General features: G+C 40.4%; 1 protein-coding gene and 1 long non-coding RNA gene across 4 annotated transcripts in view; one reads left to right on the forward strand and one right to left on the reverse strand.

Annotated features, from left to right (window-relative positions):
* LOC105019439 overlaps nucleotides 1-11,175 on the reverse strand; it is a 27,564-nt gene extending 16,389 nt beyond the window's left edge. For all 3 annotated transcript variants that reach the window (XR_002195842.2, XR_004575051.1, XR_002195841.3), the window contains exon 1: nucleotides 11,086-11,175. This is a non-coding gene — a long non-coding RNA (uncharacterized LOC105019439). The remainder of the gene's footprint in view (nucleotides 1-11,085) is intronic.
* klf6a (Kruppel-like factor 6a) lies at nucleotides 10,935-16,641 on the forward strand. The gene is made up of 4 exons (XM_010885636.5): nucleotides 10,935-11,361; nucleotides 13,272-13,854; nucleotides 14,854-14,977; nucleotides 15,312-16,641. Exons 1-4 carry the CDS (start codon nucleotides 11,263-11,265, stop codon nucleotides 15,361-15,363), a joined length of 858 nt encoding a protein of 285 aa, XP_010883938.2. The 5' UTR covers nucleotides 10,935-11,262; the 3' UTR covers nucleotides 15,364-16,641.
* The last annotated feature ends 833 nt before the right edge of the window (nucleotides 16,642-17,474 follow it).

The following is a 17,474-nucleotide window of genomic DNA, read 5'->3' on the forward strand; positions in this document are numbered from 1 at the left end:
ACGCATACGCGCACACACCCACAGTGATACATTCAAGGTCAAGAGATGCCTGCAAGGCAAAGGAGCTTTTCTAATGGGTTGACGCCAAATGGCCTAATTGTCACACATTCACACCCAAATCCCATGACATTTGGTGAGCACAAAATCAGCCCAGAAATATGCCACACATGCTTGCATTTACCAAACAGTTGGTACCAATGAGCTGAGACCCACAGAATGTCAAATATTACTATATTGGTGAATCATCTCGCTGAGAGAGCAGTGCTGACTCAATATGATATGTTGAATTAGAATGCATATTGATTTTTGCCAGTTTTTTTTTTCCACTGTCTGTCTTTTACAAAGAGCGATTGATGTAAGTGCATTGATTTCCAATCAATTGCTTTATTTGAATTTGATTTAAGCCTAGACAAAATGTTCAATACCCCGTATCACTATATGCATTGGCTTCGGAAGGTATGCAGGCCCCTTCCCTTTCTCTAAATGCTGTTGTTTTATATACAGAACTTATGTTGATCTTGTAGTATGTTACCACACATCAATATAGTTAAGACCAAACCAGACACGTTTCTATTCTACTATTAGAAAATCATGTGCACCTTAACGTTATTGCCATTTTATGTAGTCGTAAAGGTAGGGGTGTACTAACTTCAGCATGAGGAAATTGCATGTTCAAATTTTAATGTCATAAAGGGTTTACCAGTTGTGTGATTGTTTTTAAATTGGGTTACCTTCATTGAATGTGGTCGTAATCTCTCTCTCAAAAAAAGTTCAGATTAATGTATTGTGCATGCATTTATTTATGCATTTATTTATGGGTAACAAAGTTGTCAGTTGGCGCTTTTATCAAAGAATAACAACAGTTTTACCTTGATTCTCCAATTCTAAGTCAAAAATAAATTGGCATGCTACTTATAGAAAAATAGCCTGGGATACTAATGGAAGAACAATCACAATGTGTAAATACATTCTGTACCAACAGATATACACTCACCTAAAGGATTATTAGGATTATTAATTTCTCATTAATGCAATTATCTAATCAACCAATCACATGGCAGTTGCTTCAATGCATTTAGGGGTGTGGTCCTGGTCAAGACAATCTCCTGAACTCCAAACTGAATGTCAGAATGGGAAAGGCAATTTTGAGCGTGGCATGGTTGTTGGTGCCAGACGGGCCAGTCTAAGTATTTCACAATCTGCTCAGTTACTGGGATTTTCACGCACAACCATTTCTAGGGTTTACAAAGAATGGTGTGAAAAGGGAAAAACATCCAGTATGCGGCAGTCCTGTGGGCGAAAATGCCTTGTTGATGCTAGAGGTCAGAGGAGAATGGGCCGACTGATTCAAGCTGATAGAAGAGCAACTTTGACTGAAATAACCACTCGTTACAACCGAGGTATACAGCAAAGCATTTGTGAAGCCACAACACGCACAACCTTGAGGCGGATGGGCTACAACAGCAGAAGACCCCACCGGGTACCACTCATCTCTACTACAAATAGGAAAAAGAGGCTACAATTTGCACGAGCTCACCAAAATTGGACAGTTGAAGACTGGAACAATGTTAGCTGGTCTGATGAGTCTCGATTTCTGTTGAGACATTCAGATGGTAGAGTCAGGATTTGGCGTAAACAGAATGAGAACATGGATCCATCATGCCTTGTTACCACTGTGCAGGCTGGTGGTGGTGGTGTAATGGTGTGGGGGATGTTTTCTTGGCACACTTTAGGCCCCTTAGTGCCAATTGGGCATTGTTTAAATGCCACGGCCTACCTGAGCATTGTTTCTGACCATGTCCATCCCTTTATGACCACCATGTACCCATCCTCTGATGGCTACTTCCAGCAGGATAATGCACCTTGTCACAACGCTCGAATCATTTCAAATTGGTTTCTTGAACATGACAATGAGTTCACTGTACTGAAATGGCTCCCACAGTCACCAGATCTCAACCCAATAGAGCATCTTTGGGATGTGGTGGAACGGGAGCTTCGTGCCCTGGATGTGCATCCCACAAATCTCCATCAACTGCAAGATGCTATCCTATCAATATGGGCCAACATTTCTAAAGAATGCTTTCAGCACCTTGTTGAATCAATGCCACGTAGAATTAAGGCAGTTCTGAAGGCAAAAGGGGATCAAACAGTATTAGTATGGTGTTCCTAATAATCCTTTAGGTGAGTGTACAGTGGATATAAAAAGTCTACACACTTGTTAAAATGCCAGGTTCTTGTGATGTAAAAGAATGAGACAAAAATAATTCAAGTCAGAACTTTTTCCAACTTTAATGTGACCTGTAATGTGAACAATTTAAAATAAAATTGGGGTAGGGGTCTATTAGCATGGCACATCTTGACATGGCAATATTTGCCCACTCTTCTTTCCAAAAGCGCTCCAAATCTGTCAGATTGTGAAGACATCTCCTGTGCACAGCCCTCTTCAGATCACCCCACAGATGTTCAATTGGATTCAGGTCTGGGCTCTGGCTGGGCCATTCCAAAACAATAGTCTTCTTCTGGTTAAGCCATGCTTTTCTGGATTTGGATGTGTGCTTTGGGTCGTTGTCGTGCTGAAAGGTGAACTTCCTATTCCTCTTCAGCTTTCTAACGGACGCCTGAATGTTTTGTGCCAAAATTGCCTGGTATTTGGAACTGTTCATAATTCCCTCCACCCTGACTAAGGCCCTGGTTCCACCGGAAACACACAGCCCCAAACCATGATGCTGCCACCACCATGCTTCACTGTGGGTATAGTGTTCTTTGGATGATGTGCAGTGTTGTTTTTACGCCAAACATTCCTTTTAGAATGATGTCCAAAAAGTCAGACCATAACACATTTCCCCACATGCTTTTGGGGGAATTGATGTTTGTTTTTGCAAACTTCAGCTGGGTTTAGATGTTTTTCTTTGTAAGAAAAGGCTTCGGTCTTGGCACCCTACCCCATACCCCGATTCATATTAAGAATACGGGAGATTGTAGCACACAGACAGTACTTTACCAGATATTCCTGCAGTTCCTTTAATGTTCCTGTAGGTCAGTTTTCTCCTCGACTTTTCATCAATTCTGGAGGGACGTCCAGTTCTTGGTAATGTCTCTGTTTTGCCATATTTTCTCCACTTGATGATGACTGTCTTCACTGTGTTTCATGGTATGTCAAATGCTTTGGAAATTATTTTGTACCCTTCTCCTGACTGATATCTTTCAACAATGAGATCCCTCTGATACATTAAAGGTGGGAAAAGTTCTAACATGATTTATCTTTGTCTCATCACATGAACCTGGCATTTTAACAGGGGTGTGCAGACTTTATATCCACTGTAGCCTAGACTTTGAGATTATGAATGCTTCATTGCCTCTCAACACTGTCCATCCAATGAAGAAATAAAGAAAACAACTTACTGATTGTCTTGACAATAATGCATTAAAGTAGGCACTTCTAATTGCTCTTTCCTATCACTATTGCCTACTGAATTGTATAACAATGATAACACTTTGGTCCCAGTTGGCTTGGCTTTCCCAGATAAAAGCTGCCTGCTGTCATGCAAAAACAGTGCTGCATTCTCTGAATGTTCAACTGTGAGTGTGAAGGGATAGATAAGTCTGGAGCTACCTAGTTAAACCACAAGTTACTACAAGAGTTGCACTCAGGTCCATATTAGCAAGATAAGAAGTGTACAACAAGACAGAAAAGGTTTCCTGTTCTCACAGCAGTACTTGGCAGTTCATTCGTGGAACAACTATATTTAATCATGTATACATCATCCATAACAGAAGTGGCAGTACAGAGAAAAGTGTTAATTGGTCATAATTTCCACACTGTTAAATCTAGCAAACTCACTGTTCATTAAAAATTTCAAATAAAAATATATTTTCTTATACCAAAATAATGTTGTTGACTAATAATATGCTCATGGGAAGTGGTTTTACTGTTTCTACTTATGATATGGCCATATATACTAGTATAGGTTCAGATTGCATTGAAGGAGCAATCTTCTTTTTTTTTCACAAATAGACAGAAAGTGAACTTAGATTTTCACTGCATGTGATAAAATTATTTGATGAGTTAAATGACTAATCTGTCAAATTAAACTATTGATCAGCCAGCACAAAATGTTATGACTAATGATTTAGCATGTACATCCTTTTACATATTTTTTACACTACCGTAATACAGTGTGCTTGGAAAGTATTTTGACCCCACTTAACTTCATTCATACAGAGAAAAATTATGACCAAGGGGACTTTTACAACTGAGCCCCATATTACAACATTAAATACCCACACAAAATGGAAAGAAAACATAAAATGTATTTCTTTTTCAAATGATAAAAAGACAAAATGATAGACCTCATCCAGAGAGTACAGAAGCTGATGTATAGTAATGATTCTTATAAATGCTAATTCACAAACTCATCTATACAAATCAAAGTATATGTGAGAAGCAATATGTTCTATAAAAGAAACATTCAGGGTGGTAATTTTAGACAAAGTTAAGTTCTGTGACTGAAAAAATATTTTTTTGCAGTCCATATAGGATTTTTGTAATAGTAGGTAATCAGACTATATGCAACAGTTTGTTCAAGAAATGGAGCAGTAGCATATAGTGTAGTCCCCATAAAACAAATACACAATTTCTGTAAGAGTAATATATTTCGTATAGACTTAACGATATACCGTCCAAAATGTAACCCTGTGGAACTCCTTTGTGGACTACAAGAAAAGTAGATTTAATTCCATTAGCTACAATAACATATGTTCTGTATGGGGCAGGCCCAATGAAGACAGGTTTTTCAGTAATAGAGTGATTTTATATATCAAAATCGACAATTTAGAGATCACTGAGACTAGTGTCCCCACCCTTATGCAGGAGGAGCACAACTGTTTTTCCAGACATTAGGGAAACTTTGATATTCTGACATTTGTAATGCATACAATCAGGCAATGGTCTCTGACATCTAGCGGAAATATACTGCTCCCTGTATATTTTGCAGGAATATTTGCCAATATGTAATCAATGTAGACTTTATAGGCTTCTCTACATTTTGCGGAGTTGGCTTGGTGATTAGCTGGATTAAAATCAGCAATAATAATCACATAATTTGACATAAATGTGGCCAATTGGTCTATTAGGTGATTTAGCATACCTTTTTTGGCAGATCGTGGGCAATGTACTCGTACAACTGTAATATTAAAAAATATATTTTTCCTGAGTTAATACTTAAGGCTAGCAGTTCTAATTCCTTATGAATACCCAGACTTAAATAGCCATGCCTCCACCTTTTCTGCTCTAAATATATTGTACCCCATCAGATAATATAAATGTAGATACTGTATGTACATTTAGGTGTAAGAAAACAAAACCTTTGGGGTATTTGAAGGTATCGGGATTGTCATCATATACAGAATTGCTAGTGGAGTTCATATTTCTTAAGTTGCTTGTGTGAATCAACTGTACGGGGACAAGATTACTACTTCATCTCTTTGTTTGTGCAAGTGTGTAGTAATACAACAGTCAGAAAATTTTACTGATTGCATAGGCCTGACAGAATATTTGTACAAAATAAGGTTACAGCATTTCTACAATCTTTCACCTCATCTAAGGCAGAGCAATTGGGCTGAAAGTTGAAGTCATTGGTTTCCTGAGGTTGGCTGGCCAGTCAAATCCATAAGGCTCCCTTGTAGTGTTGAGATCATATCCAGACACCCAGGTGATTTTTTTGGTGGATACCATCTGCCTTATGAAATGAACTTTGCTTCCAGAAAGTATCGAATTTGAATTTGATGTGTTAGAAGCAGGAAAAATGGGCACATGTAAGGATCTGAGCGACTTTGACAAATTGTGATGGCTAGACGCCTGGGTCAGAGCATCTCCAAAACTGCAGCCCTTATTGGGTATTCCCGGGTCTGCAGTGGTCAGTATCTATCAAAAGTGGTCCAAGGAAGGAAAAGCGGTGAACCGACAACAGGGTCATGGGTGGCCACGGCTCATTGAAGCACACAGGGAGTGAAGGCTGGCCTGTGTGGGCCGATCCAACCGACGAGCTAATGTAGCTCAAATTGCTGAAAAAATGAATGATGGTGCTGATAGAAAGGTGTCAGAACACACAATGCATATGGGGCTGATTAGCTGTAGACCCCAGTCCACTGCCGAAAGTCCCTACAATGGGCACATTGAACTGGACCACGGAGCAATGGAATCTGGTCTGGTCTGATGAATCACTGGTCTGGCCTGGTCTGATGAATCACTTTTTTTTTACATCACATGGATGGCCGGGAGCGTTTATGTCGCTTACCTGGAGAACACATGGCACCAGGAGGCACTATGGGAAGGTGGGAAGCTGTCAGAGGCAGTGTGATGCTATGGGCAATGTTCTGCTGGAAAACCTTGGGTCCTGCCATTCAAGTGGATGTTACTTTGACACGTACCACCTATCTGAGCATTGTTGCAGACCATGTGCACCCTTTTATGGTACAGTATTCCCTGATGGCAATGGCCTCATTCAGCAGGATAATGCACCATACCACATAGCAAAAATGGTTTAGGAATGGTTTGAGGAACACAACAAGTTCCAGGACTTGGCCAGCAAATCCCCCAGATCTCAATCCAATCGAGCATCTGTGGGACGTGCTGGACAAACAGGTCCGATCCATGGAGGCCCCACCTCGCAACTTACAGGACTTAAAAGATTGGCTGCTAACGTCTTAGTGTCAGATACTACAGCATCTTCAGAGTTCTAGTGGAGTCCATGCCTCAATGGGTCAGGGCTGTTTTGGTGGCAAAAGGGGGACCTACACAATATTAGGTGGTCATAATGTTATGGCTGATCGCTGTACACGTACACACACGTGTGTGTGGATATATATATATGTACACAAATGTATACATGTAAAGTATATCACAAAAGTGAGTACACCCCTCACATTTTTGCAAATATTTGATTCTCTTTTCAACACTGAAGAAATGACACTTTGCTATAGTGACAGGCAACATAAGTACACCCCTAAGTGAAAGTGTCCAAATTGGCCCCAAAGTGTCAATATTTTGTGTGGCCACCATTATTTTTCCAGCACTGCCTTAAATGATATTAGAGACATTGCACACCTTCCATTTGAGGATACCCCACAGAAGTTCAATAGGGTTTAGGTCTGGAGACATGCTTGGCCAGTCCATCACCTTTACCCTCAAATTCTTTAGCAAGGCAGTGTTCGTCTTGGAGACGTGCTTGGGGTCGTTATCATGTTGGAATACTGCCCTGCGGCCAAGTCTCTGAAGGGAGGGGATCATGCTCTGCTTCAGTATGTCACAGTACGTTGGCATTAATGGTTCCCTCAATGAACTGTAGCTCCCCAGGGCCGGCAGCACTCATGCAGCCCCAGACCATGACACTCCCACCACCATGACTGACTGTAGGTAAGACACTTGTCTTTGTAATCCTCACCTGGTTGCTGCCACACACTTGACACCATCTGAACTAAATACGTTTATCCTGGTCTGTTCTGTGTGGAACCTGTCCTGCTAAAACGCTGTATGGTCTTGGCCACCATGCTGCAGCTCAGTTTCAGGGTCTTGACAAAGTTCTTATAGTCTAGGCCATCTTTATGTAGAGCAACAATATTTTTTTTCAGATCCTCAGAGTTCTTTGTCATGAGGTGCCATATTGAACTTCCACTGACCAGTATGAGAGCAATAACACCAAATCTAACACACCTGCTCCCCATTCACACCTGAGACCTTGTAACACTAACGAGTCACATGACACCAGGGAGGGAAAATAGCTAATTGGGCCCAATTTTTGTTGCCAGCGGTTTAGACATTAATGGCTGTGTGTTGAGTTATTTTGAGGGGACAACAAGTTTAAACTGTTATACAAGCTGTACCCTAACTACTTTACATTGTAGCAAAGTGTCATTTCTTCAGTGTTGTCACATGAAAAGATATAATCAAATATTTGCAAAAATGTGAGGGGTGTACTCACTTTTGTGAGATACTGTACACACACACACACACACACACACACACACACACACACACACACACACACACACACACCTGTGTGTATATATACAGTGGGGAGAACAAGTATTTGATACACTAATTTTGCAGGTTTTCCCACTTACAAAGCATGTAGAAGTCTCATTTTTATCATACTCTTCAACTGTGAGTGATGGAATCTAAAACAAAAAACCAGAAAATAACATATGATTTTTAATTAATTTGCATTTTATTGCATGACATAAGTATTTGATACATCAGAAAAGCAGAACTTAATATTTGGTACAGAATCCTTTGCAATTACAGAGATCATGTTACCTGTAGTTCTTGACCAGGTTTGCAAACACTGCAGCAGGGATTTTGGCCCACTCCTCCATACAGAACTTCTCCAGATCCTTTAGATTTCGGGGCTGTCGCTGGGCAATACGGACTTTCAGTTCCCTCCAAAGATTTTCTGTTGGGTTCCCATGAGGTGAGATCTTGCATGGAAACCCCAGACCGAGGGAGATTGACCATCAACTTGAACTTCTTTCATTTTCTAATAATTGCGCCAACAGTTGTTGCCTTCTCACAAAGCTTGCCTATTGTCCTGTAGCCCATCCCAGCCTAGTGCAGGTCTACAATTTTATCCCTGATGTCCTTACACAGCTCCCTGGTCTTGGCCATTGTGGAGTGGTTGGATTCTGTTTGATTGAGTGTGTGGACAGGTGTCTTTTATACAGGTAAAAAGTTCAAACAGGTGCAATTAATAAAAGGTAATGAGTGGAGAACATGAGGGCTTCTTAAAGAAATACTAACAGGTCTGTGAGAGCCAGAATTCTTACTGGTTGGTAGGTGATCCAATACTTATGTCATGCAATAAAAAGCAAATACATTTTATAAAATCATACAATGTGATTTTCTGGATTTTTGTTTTAGATTCCGTCTCTCACAGTTGAAGTGTACCTATGATAGAAATTACAGACCTCTACATTCTTTGTTAGTAGGAAAACCTGCAAAATTGGCAGTGTATCAAATACTTGTTCTCCCAACTGTATGTACACACACACACACACACCACTAGTTTAAACAACAGTTGGAATATCTTTCAGTGACAATTGAAGCCAAGCTTTTTCTTTCCAGGTTCTAAATACACGTCACATCACCATATGACTACATCAGATGCGGCAAGACACAAATTTGCCCTAACAGCAGATTATTCACATAAAGACTTGGTTCTAGAAACAGAAAATTGTTCTACTTGAAACAATCATATTCTGTTTTACATATGTAAATCTTTAACTCAGAATCTTACTTAGGCCATGATGACCACATAGATATCCCATTTTCTTATATCAGACGGCCGTCTGCACTGATCTGTCTGATAACTCAAAAAAAAAAAACACTTGGGATAGGTGAGAAATAAGTTGTTTTTCCTAAGTAACTTCGCCTTCATGCTCGAAAGGGTCTGAATAAATCGGAACAAAAACTCAAATTCTTTGGAAATTTCTGAAATGTTGTTGATGTTGTAATAACTATCCAAATCACATTTAGCTAAAAATTGTGGTTGCAGTACCAGTGCTAAAAAAAATTATTAAAAAAATGCTAAACATAATACTTCACACCTAGCTAGTAGCTTGTTTGCTGGCTTAGCTAAGCAAATCTCTAAACAAAAATTAGATCCCAACTGTGGCCTCGGACACACTAAATGCTAATACTTTAAGCTGTTAATAGAAATCACTACTCTGTTTGGGTGGACAGAACACTCCTGAAAGGTTTCAGTCTATTTGATGATGCCATCTGATGTGTGAATATGAGAGATTCTGAATTGATCCTAGAATTGTTTTTAATTTAAATATTTCTCAAGCACTCTTATAGTTAAGCCCTGTATTACAGAAGTAAAACAAGATACATATAGCGAAAAGAACAATGACATGTTTGTATAAACCATGTGTAAAGGAATTCCATGTGTGGATAGCAATTCACCAAATTAATGTATTAATATTCAATTTTATTTTTTTATATATCCCTTGAATACATGACTGTGTGGAAATGCACCAAAATAACAACGGTTAAACCTGTGTGGATTTTGCTGGGATTAAATAAAATAGATTAGCTGAACGTGGATGTTTATCTTTCTCTGTTATAATCATAAATTCTAAGATTCTGGATTTTTGTGAGAACCATAAAGTACTAGGCTTATACCAAATATCACTAAGAAAGTCCCTTAAGCTTTGTTCAAATTCAACTAGGTTAAGTAAATGAGAATCTAGGCCTTAAGCCATTTTCCCCCTTACATAAAATCCATCCTATACAAAGTTGGTAGTCAATTGAGATGATCTGAATGTAATCGATTTCAAATATCCACATAAACGTAATCAACTTTTGCATAGTGTATGGTTTTTGTTTTTACGTTCAGAAGCTGGAAACAAACCTCTTCCTGTGTTCGACAAAAATATATTTGACTCAGTGTGGCGCTTGGCTCCCCTTGTGGAACTTAGCTGTAGCTTAGCTTACTATGTTCAATTTGGAGGCCACAGTAAAAGTACCGTAGGATACTAAAATAAAAATGGGGAAAACGATATGCTAGTATCTGAAAAAGAAATATTTAAAACAATAGGTGCATATGTATTTCTAAATATTCAAGACAGCAGTGATGCCTAGACGACTGTTTCAAAAGTAGCCTTGTCCCGTCCTGCCGACTAACCCATACAGAAACTTCAAAACTATAGCCTGCTAACAAGAATACATTGCTGCTACACACGCTGTGGTGAAATATGCAGAGAAGCGCAACTCACCGACAATTTAAGAGAGCACACATATATATACTATTCTAAAAATAGCTGTCCAATGAATGTAAAGGAGCTACGACTCAAATTCACCAATAAAAATCAGACAGGGGCAAATTATGACAAGACACGACTAGGATTGGTTGGTTGTGATATGATATGCGCGCGGGCAAGCTGATTCGAGTTCATTGGTTAATAACAATCCAAAAGTCTAATGTTGTCACGAGGGGTTAGGTAGGCTGCGAGGTTTGAATAGGGAAGGCTACGGGGTAGGCTACTTGCTTCACATTTAGTTTAGTGTTTGCAAATAGAGAACCTTACCTTATACACCAGTGAGGAGCAGCGGTCCTGTCATCCGGGAAGCAAAACAACGCTTGTTCAGTGCGCTTTGCATGTGCAAGTAAAACACGGATACTTGTCTTTTCGAGATATTTCTAACACCTTTATCTTAAATAAAATATTCAAGTTCATCTGTTCAGACCACATTTGGAATTTGAAATGGATCTACCCATGTGCAGCATCTTTCAAGAACTTCAGATTGTACACGACACTGGCTACTTTTCAGCCTTACCATCGCTGGAGGAATATTGGCAGCAGGTACGATGTTTTTCATACCTTAATTTGAATCTGTTGATTTTACACTTAAATTAAGATCAGCTGTGACTAATCTCTCATGTGTTTTGATTGGTTGTTATTGTGGCATGGCTGTAGAGTGGTCTGTAACGAAATCATAATACATGCAAGAACACTTTCAGAACATTTTCTTTAATTTTTTATATTCTTAAACCGAATACAAATCCATTTTCAATTAAGAGGTATTGTTAGTTAAATGTGACGTGTATCGTTGGTAGCTGGTTAAAACATACCGAATTACGTGTTGATGGGATGTCAAGAGAACTCATGGTGCACTGAACATGACACGTTCTTATTCGGGTACATTTTGGAAAAGGACCAAAAGTCATACATTTTCACAGTACAGTCAGGGGTTTATAGCGTTTTATACCTCGGGCTGATTTCAAGTAAATCCGTAGCCTGGTCAATGCACCATGCACGTTCAATGTATCAATGTTTGACAGCTTTGGAGTCTACCTAAATGAATGGGACGCGACCAATAATCTCTGTTTGCAATATGTTATTCTGGGTGATGTTGTATAGATAGGCAAGCCGTAATGCAACTCAGAAGCAATGTTTTGCTTTGGTTCAAGTAGCTTAGGTCCAATGATGGAGTTTGAAAAGCCCCGTTGTAGAACTAGCCTAGTTTGTTAACGGATGAGTCAAGCAGGCTTACCAGAATAGAGCTAGCCTTGAAAACATTAATTATGAACGTTATAAAATGCACACCAATAAATGTTAAAAGTACTAACTCCCAATCAATCAATACTTACTGGATGGAAACGTTTAAGAGCCATTATCATTCAAAGAATTGCAGTCATGACATGTTATTTAGATTCCATCAGGCATATGCGTTTTGTTTGGGCAACAAGCCAACTTTTTTTCTTCGCTGCCTTCAAATATATTTAATAATAAACAATGTATAGGCTGATAGTGTGCAACATTTTTAGATATCTATATTAGCCTAAATGTTTGTAAATTGTTTTACGTATCAAAACTAGTATGAATTATCACTCTATAATAACATGCCTCACAAACGCGTATCATTTATTTTCATGACGGTCGGTGGATTTAATTTAGCCCATTCATAGACGATGTTACCGAGAGCGAGGTTTCAGTATGCATCCCGGCTGTATCAAATGGCAGCAGTGACCGAGCCCTGTGCGCATGAGTAGGTACTAGTGCAACTGGAAATTATTGGGTACGATAGTGGAAGGGTCAGTTATGCAGTTCGCTTGTGGCAGATTTCTTTTCAGCTGTTCTTGTCAAACAGCCTACTGCCATACCTCAGAGCAGATGTCCCTGCGTTAATTTTCGTCAAGATTTAGAATCAAACCATGATACATTTTCTATAACTGACTGAGAAAATTAGTGACAGAGTTTTAATAGGAATAAAGGACTGCATGCAATGCATCATGTCAGTTAGTTTGCAAGCACTGCGTAAGGAACTGAATGGCTCTCGGGGAAGCAGGAAGTTCAGTGGCTTCCTTAAAAGGACACTAAATGTGCTTTATGAGTCATTCATTGTATACCACAACTGAGAATGAATGTTAACTGTTCTTCCACACGTACGCTGAGGGCATGCAGCTTGATCTGACTGCTCCAGTTAAATTAATACATGTGTAGATTATGTAGCTTGAATCAAGTCACAATTATGCAACCTAGAAGAGGCAATTCTTTTTTTTTTTTTTTTTTTAAACTTGGCTCCCATATGAGAGACAGTATGAGGCTGTGATTTACCCAGGTTAATCTTAGCTAGTCTGTCATGAGAGCCAGATGAAACAAATGGCACACGTTATGTCATTGTTTGTGGTCCAGGGGCTGTCTGATATGAGATCCAGCCCTTGATCTCTTATGGACATTATAATAATCTCTTCTATTTGTCCCTGAACCAGACATGTTTGGAATTGGAGAGGTATCTACAGAGCGAGCCTTATGTCTCAACAACATCCGACATCAAGTTTGAAACACAGGAGCATGACCTCTGGAGCAAGCTGATCCTGGCCTGCGGGGATAAAGCGATCGACTCTGACCCAAAGACCCCTCTGGTCAAGGAGGAGGACAATCAAGATAGCCAAATCTTGGAAACGAACAGTGTAAGCTCCGATGCCAGCAGTGACGCATCAGACAGTTCTGAGGAGCTCTCGCCAACACACAGCTTTACCTCGAATCCTCTCGGGTCGGTTCTGGCCGGTTCTGGACCTTTTAGCCCTTCTATCATTAGCACTCCGCCATCCTCCCCTGAGGTCAGCTCGGAACCCGGCATCTCGCAAGTGTGGACAAGCGCACACACAGAATTGCACTTGCCGGTGAAAATCCGAACCACTGGCATTGGGAAGAACTCCGAAAAGACTGGGCTGGTGGTCGGAGATGCTTCGCCAGACGGGAGGAGGCGGGTGCACAGGTGTCACTTCAACGGATGCCGCAAGGTTTACACAAAGAGTTCCCACTTAAAAGCACACCAGCGCACACATACAGGTGAGAAGGCTCCCATTTCCCTATGCTGTCACTCAGCAAGCCTCTGTCTTTGGTGTGAACATTGTGTATCCATAGGAAAGAACCATAACCTATTGGCAAAAGTTTGTGGTGGTGGCCCTATGCTTCCTCGCCGTTACATGAAGTTATGTCTTATTTAACTGCCACCAAACTGCTGTTCTATATTTAAGCGAATGCTGTCTGTCTGGTTAGGTAGTGTAATGCAATTAAAGATCCAGATTCAGTTCATTGGGTGTCTTAATGCAGCCACAGCGAGAGTGCAACATGGCGCTCTCCCACTGAGAGCATAAGCAGTGCATGACTGGATACCTAAACTGTGACCTAATCTATCTGGAATGTGTCTGAATGCCGTGGGGGAGGGGAGGCCGTCACAGTGCACATGGGGATAGAGCGACTTGGCGTGTGCTCCGAATGACAACCTCTTCCCTACTTAGTGCATTGCCTTTGACTAAAATGCTGTGGGGAACTGATGGGAAGAGGGAATGTGGTGTCATTTGGGACACTGCGATTGCTCTGTGAAACAGATTTAGTTTCATGGGAAAAAGTTCAGTCAGTGACCGTCCCATGTTTTTGTTTAAATGTGTGAAATTGCACGTGTGGCTTTCTCCCCGGGCTGTGACCCATAAAGAATGCTATTGAAGGCCTAATAGATAAGTGGACTTTCTGCTGTTACAAACATGTTTTGCATTGTGTAACACGTTAATTGGAATTTAGACCAAGTTTCTTTCATTGAGTAAAGTTGTATGGTTCTCTTTGTCATCTGGCCTATGAGTCATTTCCATTCTCTTCATTGCCAATGTTCATTGACTGGAAAAAAATAATGAAAGTCCTCTGCTTAGCACACCACGTTTGCCGTTAACTGGTCTAAATTATGGTTTACAATATAACATCAGAATAACCTTTATTCATAAAATAAATGTACACATTCTCAGAATTTTACTGTGTGTAATTCATTTCACAATGTTAATGCTTTTTCCATAGGTGAGAAACCATACAGGTGTTCATGGGAGGGGTGTGAGTGGCGATTTGCACGAAGTGATGAGCTAACCAGACACTTCAGGAAGCACACTGGGGCCAAGCCATTTAAATGCAGTCACTGTGACAGGTAAGATCTATCACTCAGCTGTGTACAATGGAGACTACCTGAGTGTTAACACTACATACCAATTACTGAAATGTCAGAAACAAATGATTGTTTAGGGTTTTATGGATGTCTGTTCATTCGTTGACGTGAACAGCATCACATCGTCGACAAGCGCTTCATGAGAATACATCATTTAGTTCTTAGTAAAATGCTGTTGTCAAGTCTATAATTATGTAAGACTGTTCATGCTCAACTATAATCTGTACTTGTATCCAAAACACATTATTTTTTTGTGTTACTACTACTTGTTTGGTAGCCTCCTAATCACACTTTCCATTGCTCTTTTCTCTTTTAGGTGTTTCTCTCGGTCCGATCATCTGGCCCTCCACATGAAGAGACATCTCTGAGTGGGCCCGAGAGTAACGTTGTGAGCCGTTTAGCTGAACGAACGCAGCGAAGGGAAATGTCGTCTCCTAACCGGCCTTCTGGTTGAACTGCCCTTGTGAGGAGCGAGCTAGGAGAGCGTGTTCCAGCCAAAGCATGCCATTTTGCACCTTACCCAGTGCCTCCAGGATGGATGGACCCCTTGTAGAAGGAAGGTGCTGTGAAGGTTGCCTGTCCAAAAACAACAGATGACAAAATCATGTATGGACAGAGGGGAAAAAGCCAATATAATTGAGGGACTTGAAAGAAAAGCGAGAATAAAATACAAAAAAATGAACAAAAATGTAATAAATGAATGAACTGTATGTGTGGTTGGTGCATGATGTTTTTGAGATGGAGCGGCTGTCTCCTGGACAACCGATACACTGGTACTTCTTTACAAGAACTGTGGTCTGAGGTAAGCATGTGTGGACTGTGAGTGTCTGACTGGGTTGACTGGCCTGTGTGCAAAGAGGGTAAAGCAAAGGCTGTTCTGGTACCAGTGTTGCTGTGGTCTGAATGGTGTCAGGGAACAGGTTATAATTTTTTTTCCTTTTGTGAGTACGGTGTGTGAGAAACAGTCTATCTGCCTGACTGTCAAGCAGAACTCGGACTTGTGAAGATTTGGGGTTTCTTGCTGAAAGCCTTGAGGGGTTGTGGTAGGAGTGATGACATGATTGTGTTTTCCCCCTTCAGTCAGCAGACCAGGCCAGGGCAAAAACCCCACAACGTGAGTCCTGTGTGAGCGGAGCTTATTTTGGTGTTTGGTGCAGCTAATAAATGTGCAATGTGTTACGTAGCTTGTTCTTCACAACAAGGCTACAGAAGCTCATTTTTAGTCCAATGTATAAGCTGTGTGCTTAGAGGTATAACACAACTATACTATAACTTCATCATAGACAGGTGTTGCATGGTTCTAGGGTTTGTTCTATTCCTGTTATTCTGTAATCAGGACTGCAAATAGATTCCAATAAAAGTGCAGCTAAATACGAACGGTTAAATGTTACAATATTGTACATAAAGCCTTGATTTTTATTTTATAACTTCAGTACTTTTGCTTTCTTACTCTCTTGTTGGCTTGAGAAACCACTACTGCTTATTTAGCAACTGAATTATTCATTCATGATGCTATATGATTTTTTTTCTTCACTCATCTATGCCTTGGACTATTGATTTTCTACCTGATAATGCACTGTTGATGACCTTAATGGTGCCTTATACAAGTGACCTAGCCTTGTGGGTTGGTTTTCTCTTGGGGGTGGGTGGGTGGGTGGGTGGGGGTGGGGGGGGTCACAATTTGTGGTATGGGTGTTTTAAAAAGCTTTATTAAGGCTCAATTTCACATGAACCAACTTGTACCTTTCCTTGTTTTCCGAAACCGCTCGGACAATTGGCTAATATGTAGGTTTGAAAGTGTTTGTGTTCTGGCATGCACAGTAAATCATTGAAAGAAAGCACCCTGCTGATATCTAGTACTTTCAGTTAAACCAAGATTCATGTGTATAGATTTTTTTTTTAATGTAGAGCACTTAAAACAATGTGTCATTAAACTAATTCCGTACTACTGTGTAGTATGCAGTGTGTATGTAGTTGTACGCATTGGAGGGCGAGCAAAAATGCTGCTCGACGGTACAAAAAAAAAAACTAAACCGATGTGATACAACCAAGTCTGAGACACTACCCTACATTCTCTAAATAGTGCACTACCTTTGGGCAGACCCTTATGGACCACAGCACGTGTCATATAGGGTGCCATTTCTGATGGAGCCTAGCACTACAACACTGGCTTAGTTTGCATGATGACCAAACTGATTTCGTGGGAAAGTGATGGTTATGTAGCTGCTCAAAGGTACCCTGACATTGGGTTTGTAGTTGAACTCAGGCACCAGACTGACTCCAGGCCAACACCCCGCCCCTCCCCTCCAGTCCCCCTCGAACCAAGCAAAAACCCTAAAGATTTATTGTAATTAACAAGCTCCAGTTGGACAGACCTTGCCTTGTACTGCATCTCTGTAATGAATTGCTAAAGGCTTTGCTGGCATAGAATATGTTCTAGACTGCTGACTCTGGGAGTTTGCTATTGACCCGTCTGGAC

This window comes from Esox lucius, chromosome 21, assembly GCF_011004845.1.
Source record: "Esox lucius isolate fEsoLuc1 chromosome 21, fEsoLuc1.pri, whole genome shotgun sequence".
In the NCBI taxonomy this organism is placed as follows: domain Eukaryota; kingdom Metazoa; phylum Chordata; class Actinopteri; order Esociformes; family Esocidae; genus Esox; species Esox lucius.

Bases quoted from the DNA above. Each gene is read 5' to 3' on its own strand.
- klf6a (XM_010885636.5), top strand. From the start codon at position 11,263: ATGGATCTACCCATGTGCAGCATCTTTCAAGAACTTCAGATTGTACAC. The intron at 11,362-13,271 runs GTACGATGTTTT...TCCCTGAACCAG, and splicing joins TGGAGGAATATTGGCAGCAG to ACATGTTTGGAATTGGAGAG. The intron at 13,855-14,853 runs GTGAGAAGGCTC...CTTTTTCCATAG, and splicing joins ACACCAGCGCACACATACAG to GTGAGAAACCATACAGGTGT.